The 6,875-nt window shown below is 38.7% G+C and overlaps 1 protein-coding gene across 1 annotated transcript; it reads right to left on the reverse strand.

The window, feature by feature from the left end:
• Positions 1 to 4,636: 4,636 nt before the first annotated feature.
• Positions 4,637 to 6,473, reverse strand: LOC149845256 (uncharacterized). The gene is made up of 2 exons (XM_089987366.1): positions 6,430 to 6,473; positions 4,637 to 5,090 (listed from the first exon to the last, which is right to left on the reverse strand). Exons 1-2 carry the CDS (start codon positions 6,471 to 6,473, stop codon positions 4,637 to 4,639), a joined length of 498 nt encoding a protein of 165 aa, XP_089843492.1.
• Between the last annotated feature and the right edge of the window lie 402 nt (positions 6,474 to 6,875).

The raw sequence follows: 6,875 nt of genomic DNA on the forward strand, positions 1-6,875 counted from the left end.
CTTCCATAACGACTCCGTCAACCTCCAATTGTTTTGGGCCCTTAATTAATTATTCAGGATCCACATCACTTGGAAAGTGGAACAGCTCGGTGTCTTCTTGGGCTGACGTTGGTTTGGGGTGTCAATGGGTTGGGTTGACCCGGACCCAATCAGTACCAAACCCTATAAGATCAGGGTAGGACTGTCAACGGGTCGGGTCATGATTGACCAAGACCCGCTCGTATAACTAATAACCAGTTCTGGTTTTGTTGGGCCACAAAAATAGAATCCCAAACTAGGACCCACATCATTTTAGAATTTTTTTTTAATTAAAAATACAGTTAAAATACTCGGGTCATGTCAGGTACCCAGCAAAAATCATGACTCAACTCGGCCTGCATATTCTCGGGTGGACCTGAATATTTCCATGCTCATACCCGGAAAGTCGGTTCGGGTCCGGTTGGGTACCCGATACAAACTAGACCCATTGACAGCCCTAGGTCACGGTTTGTTGACACGCAAGGAGGACACATTAAAATTTAGGTCAGAATCAAAGGGTTATCATTTGTAAATTTGATACCAATCCTACTTCCAACTAAGATTTGTAAATTTTCAACTAAAAAAGGTAAAAGATATTATTTTAATGGTATGGTTTGGGTCTGTGGTTCATGTAATCTTTATAAGATCCAGGTATGGTTTCTCGGGTCTGATTGGACTCCGGTCTAACCTGATACCAGCATCTCAAATCAGATCTGGGTTTGGTCCTACTTAAGGTTTGAGTCAAACCCGACCAATTGACAGCCTTACTTTTGGCCCGCTTTTTATGATATTACAACCATATGATTTTAGATATTACAAACCTTGTGGTTTTAAATGCGCTTTTCCACTAAATAAGCTACGCAGGTGTTCTAAGGTTTAGATAGTACGGTAACAATGAAAGTACGGAGTATTTTACCCTGTTTAACCCGCTTGCTGGTGGACTTTTGATGAGGCTGTGGTGACCCGTCCTCTCGTTGCTTCAGAGAGCCGAGCACCAACTTAGGACCAAGCCACACTTCACCTAGATTGACTATCAGTTTGACTCAGGGACAACATAATGTCGTGCTAACTCATTTGAGGCCAGAGATGGCCGAAGTTGACCGAGCCAAGCGAGTCGAGCATGATTGTTTAGGCCAGTATATCGGTCAAGTGAATCAAGTGTTCATGGAGTCTTGGCAATTGCTTGTTTGTTGCATGAGTCCACCCGGTTGTGCATTTGACCCGAAGTCACTATGGACCTAATTGACTCGGCTATGCAACTCAGTTGGGCCCAACTTGTTTTTTCCACAGCCCGTTCTTTGACCCCAAAGTGGTTTTCTTCCATCAATAATTGCCAAAGACAGGAGAGCCCCCACAGGCAAGTTATTTCCAAAGATTGTCTTCAATGCAAAAACAATGAATAATGTGCATAACGAAAGTCTAAAATCTATAACCGATTACAGCGTTCCTTCTCTAACGATCGAGTTTTTGATCGATCAAAATTTACATATTGAATTTTTATCATTCATTTATTTAGTGAGCCACATGTTTTGGATTATGAATTTTCGATGTTTAGATGCATTTTTGAAAGCACTAAAAATCAACAGCATACATTACTTTGTATTGTAAAGTTTTAAATGCATTGAGTCCTCGATTTTTTACGTTTCGAAAAACATGCTTATATGTTGTAAAGTCTTTGTGTAAAGCATAATTTTTATGAAATAAATTATAAAGAATAAATATATGAGGTCCGATCCATGAGATGCTCAAGCAATATTGGAAAAGGGGAGCCGTCCGATCACCATTGGTTGTAGATTTTGAACTTTCCTTTGGTTGAACAGTCCCCCTTCCCCCACATATCTTATTTGTCTTCTTTAACAACAATGATTGACACAAATATAGATGTAAATGGTTTGGGTTTGATTTAGTTATGGGAACACCCTATTAAAATTTACATAACCCAATTCCGATATGAATTTGGGATTGTTTGATGTTCGTTAACGAGAAAGCAAACTTTCTTAAGAAGGCGAAACAAACATTTTCATGATAAATATGTGGTGGGATTCATATAATAAATGCAAAAAATCATCTTTCCTAACAAAAATGAGGTCATACTTACCTTATAGGAAAGCAGTTTTGCTTATAAGTCTCCCTTTTATTAGAAAGTGGCTTTCTATAAGGGGCATTTGTTACACTTCCATCCAAGGGAAGCCACTTTCCCTTTAAAGGACCAAGGCGAAAAAGTGCTTTATATATGAACCTATTTCATAGGAAAATTGTTTTTTCTCATTTGTTATATAGACCCCACATGTTTCTCATGGAAATGTTTGTTTCACCCTCTTTAAGAGACGCTCTTTCATAAGAAAGGGCATGAAACAATTGCCTTTCTAACGACTGTCAAGTGTTTAAGGTTGCTCAAGCCAAATGCATGATGAGCTTGCTCATAACGAGGCTTGATCAGGTTATATTGTATATAATCGATCATCGGTTATGTTCAATCTCCACTGCATATCTCACTTTGTTTGGAACCGTGAATCTCACCTGAGAAGTATAAAAGTGAAGCCCATGCACATCTATCAAGTGAGATGTTCCGTGGTCATTGAATATAACTGATGATTGGCTATATACAACATGAACTGATTGTGCCCTCTCTCACTCAGATTGCCTTGAGAAAGGTGGGGGACGGCCGTCTGCATGCACTGAATGCCCAAGTCACCTGCTGGAAACGGCACCTTGATGGAATATGGATCTATCACCATTGAATAAACCAGATATATTTACCCAAATAGTAACTGCATTTGAATCCACATGACTCGTGAGCAGGTCCAGTTAGCTAATTGGCTCAAATCCAAAGGGTTGGTTGTAGGGCTGGGAAATGAGATGAGTGCTCGTGGCTTGGCTCATGTTCGGCTTGTAAAGAGCTCCTTTAAACTCGTGAAATAGGCTCGACAAGCTCGAGCATGAACAACCAGTGTTCATCTTGGCTTGACTCGCATAAGCTCGTTTATTAATAATGCACATATATATATTATGTTATAGCATGAAGATGCTTGAAATTTTTGGCCTGCAAACAATAAGAATAGAGTTAAAATCCTATTGCTTACAAGTTTAAAACAATTATTTATTTTGTAAATGAGCTAATTTGAGCTTGGCTTAGTAGGTTTTGTGTCTAAATTTGATTGTTTTCAACTTAAAAAACAAATTGTAGATGAGCTTGCTAGTGCTCAGCTCGTTTAGCTTGGGCTTTTCATGAGCTCAATCTCGGCTCAGCTCGATACAAGAAACGAGCCAAGCTTGAACACCCACTGTTCCGTTCATTCAGCTCATTTACCAGCCCTAGTTTGTTGGTAGGGGAGTCGAACTTGGTTTGGGTGCTTATAAAGAGGTGTATTTTCATCACAGTGTTTTACCTTATTAGCTTTAGTCCCCTCTTTTCTTGATAATTGTTAAGGAGAAACCCAGTTCAGGTGGTGGGGCCTGGAAGAGATTGACGCTCTCCTGTACCAGTAAGGGGTCAAAACTCCTCAACTGCCTCTCCTGCCCACCAAGGAAATTGTTGCTTCAGCCTTAAGGCAAGGGACGTGCATGGTGCATCTCAGGTATCGAACTCGTGACATCCTTCAACTTGAATGCCTTAAGCCGACCCACCTAACCCGGTGTTCAGAGCCCTTACAGGCAGTTTCGGTGTGTCATTACCTACTGCGATTAGAATCAGGCTTGATTAAATTTGTAGCCCATTGCTAGATTCAGGTTTAGATTGAACTTTGAGTTGTCATTGACTGCCCTACACTTGGAGATGAAATAGATCAAGCACCTGATCCCAACTACCCCGACATGCTAACAATCTAATTTGATCATTAATAGCAGGTTCTGGAGAAAGGAAGGCTATGAGAACCACAATTTTCTCATAAGAAATAAATCAATGTACGAAAGAAAGAAATTTTCCCTAGTATCTAGACTTGTCTCCTCTTCTTTTCTAATTATTTAAAATAAAAAACTTGGCCTAATGGATGCCGGCTTCAAAAGTCTTCCACTAGGAGGGATAGGCCTTCTTGACCTACAGAATTCCCCTGTACCGAATCAGACCTAACCACTGCGCCCACTTGCACAGGAGTTTGATTTTTCAGTGTATAACACTACAAAAATGTACATGAAACATTAATAGAAACTTCCTTGTTAAAACGATTTTGATTATTATCTTCCAAATGCCTACCGACTGAACAAAAGGAAAAAGAATAAAACAACTGGGTTATTTTCTGCAGCAGAAAATTTTCCAACCAATGAACTATTGCATAAATATGTGCACACAAACGGCCATGGTATTTTTCCTTTTGAGCGCACAAATGGCCGTATAATTAATGACAGCTTGCCAATCAGATACTCATAGAGGTCCAGATAGATTTATCTGCACCTCCAGATTTCATACATCTACTTTAAAGTACATGAGACACATTGAGGAACCTGTCTGATAAAGATAGAACTACAAGAGATTATTCCTTTTATTAACAGGATTTCATGGACAATTATTCAGTCAAACTAGAGCCATCCAAAGACACCCAAGGGAAGTTAAGCAGGATTTACACAAAAGCCAACAAACAGATACAAATTTTTAAAAGATAACATGCTTCCCTTTCCCATGTCACTGTTGCATCCACTGTGCAATATCACTCCGAAAAACACCATTGGACATCCCACTTCGTGCACACGGTTCTGAGCAGACATAGATGTGCCCACAATAGGACGCTGAGATACCAGCAGCCTTCTGTGGGAGCAGAATCATTCCCAGTGTCGGGGATGATTTGGGAAGCCTTATGTTCATTGAAGATGCAAGCATGCGCCCATCTGAATCTTGACCTGTGATCTTAAGTTTGTTTATTCCATTTGTGCCTAAAGACTTCCGGGAATCTTTGATGGGCTTTGCTACCCTGGGTTGGGATTTCAACTGAGCATGTTCTCCTCGAATTTGGGCAGATGGTTTCATGCGATCGAGCCATCGAAGAATCCAATTGCCAACGCTCCGCCCAACATCTAGGTCTCTTTGCTGGATGTTCCGATGTACACTTAAAGCCACAGCAAAGACAGCCCTAGTACGCCTGAAGAGGTACCACAGATATAAAACTGTAATCTAAAGGCAACTAACAAGTAGAATGTAGCAACTATTAGGTTATCGCAGCAACTGGATTATTGAGGAGAACAACAGTGTGATCTCTTGGGGAAAAAAGCTACACGAGATTGCAAGAGCAAAGTTGTTCAGAGAAGAAAAAAGAAAACAAGAAAAGAGCAGAGGGAGTGGACAGAGTATCAGGCTAATCCGCTTTCTTGCAGAAAATTTTTTTCTTCAAAAACTTATAACATGAAATAAACAAAATAAATCCTTCATTTTGATGCATGCAACTATCTTGCCATGAACCAATCTCCACACCTTCATTTTTAATGCATGCAAAGACTATATTGCCATGAACCATTCTCCACATTTATAGCAAAAGTGTGTCATGGACCACAGCAGATGCCATGGCTCAGAAAAATCATTCAAAATAGTGAAATACAAAAGGGGATTGTGGAGGGAGGAGGGGATATAAGAATGCTGCAAAAACCATAAAACTCTAAATGTGAGAGAAATCAGGTCAACTCCAAAGGTAGTTAAAATACAGCAATTGTCATGAACTGATAATAACTAACCACCTTCCACTTCCACCTTAATGCAAAACTAAAAACTTGTCACTGACCATATACCCCTTCAAGCACATGGCAGTTTGCTTGAGAAACATCTAGAGACTCATCAATTTCAAAAAGTGCATGTTGGGTGGAAACTTAAAATTCATTAAACAAATATTAAATATTGAATGAAACAGGTCGTCCAAAGGATAGTTATCAACGCGAACTGACATTAGGGAAACAACATAGAGATAATATAAGGTAGCAAAAATGTTAAATATGCACTGGAAGGACAAAATAAAAATAAATTATGCAAAAGTTCCAAATCCATGTCCAAGTCCTAAAACATAAAAATGCTTTGTGAAGCATGCAAGTATAAACATAGATAGATATAAGCTAAAAGATATTTAAAAGAATACGAAAACTTGTAATCACAAAACTTCAATAGTAGTAGCCAAGCCAACCAAACTCTACTATGTGGTAAGATATTAGCAGTCAGATTGTTAGTAGAAATTCTTGAAGGTTAAAAAAAAAGAGAAGACGAAGCAAGGTCATTTTTGTTTTCAAGAAAGAAAATGGGGGAGCGTGGAAAAAGATGCAGCAGTTAGTAGAACACTAATCATCAACCAATATCTTTTGCCCAATTTGAATATGCAAACAAGAAAAATAAGACAAAATTAACCCAATGAGTCAAGAGAATATAGTGGGCTATATGGCCAGCACCAATTATCATAAATAGGGAATGAAACCCAATCCCAAAACTAACTATATGCTCACCAGTAGGTTGAGGCAACATAAAGGCTACGACTAGCAATACGCATGGTATTCGTTGAAGTTGTCCAACAAACACGCCTTGGAAGACTAAGTAACATCAATTGTGATCTCATTTCCATATGAAACCATGAACGAACAGATGTACCTTAATTATCTCAATGATTAAGTAGATGCAACCTTCCAGTTGAGGGCAAACATATTGTTAAATTGTACATATATACACTTATATATATATATATATATGTGTGTGTGTGTGTGCATATTATATATATATATATATATATATATATATATTATTGATATATTTTGTTTATTATGTTTTTTTATTTAGTTCATTTAGAACTAGATCTAGTTCTTTTAAAACAAGATCTAGTTACCAGTCAACACTTTGCGAACTAGTCAAAGGAGTCGTTGGACTAACTCCAGCCATTGGAGTTAGTCCAACGACT

The sequence above is a fragment of the Nuphar pumila genome, chromosome 2 (genome assembly GCF_984573655.1).
Source record: "Nuphar pumila chromosome 2, dmNupPumi1.hap1.1, whole genome shotgun sequence".
In the NCBI taxonomy this organism is placed as follows: Eukaryota; Viridiplantae; Streptophyta; class Magnoliopsida; order Nymphaeales; family Nymphaeaceae; genus Nuphar; species Nuphar pumila.

What these genes read in the sequence shown, in the direction of transcription:
- LOC149845256 (XM_089987366.1), bottom strand. Translation starts at nt 6,473, where the DNA reads ATGCGTATTGCTAGTCGTAGCCTTTATGTTGCCTCAACCTACTG. An exon ending in TATGTTGCCTCAACCTACTG is followed by an intron (nt 5,091 to 6,429) that starts GTGAGCATATAG and finishes GTACCTCTTCAG; the next exon opens with GCGTACTAGGGCTGTCTTTG.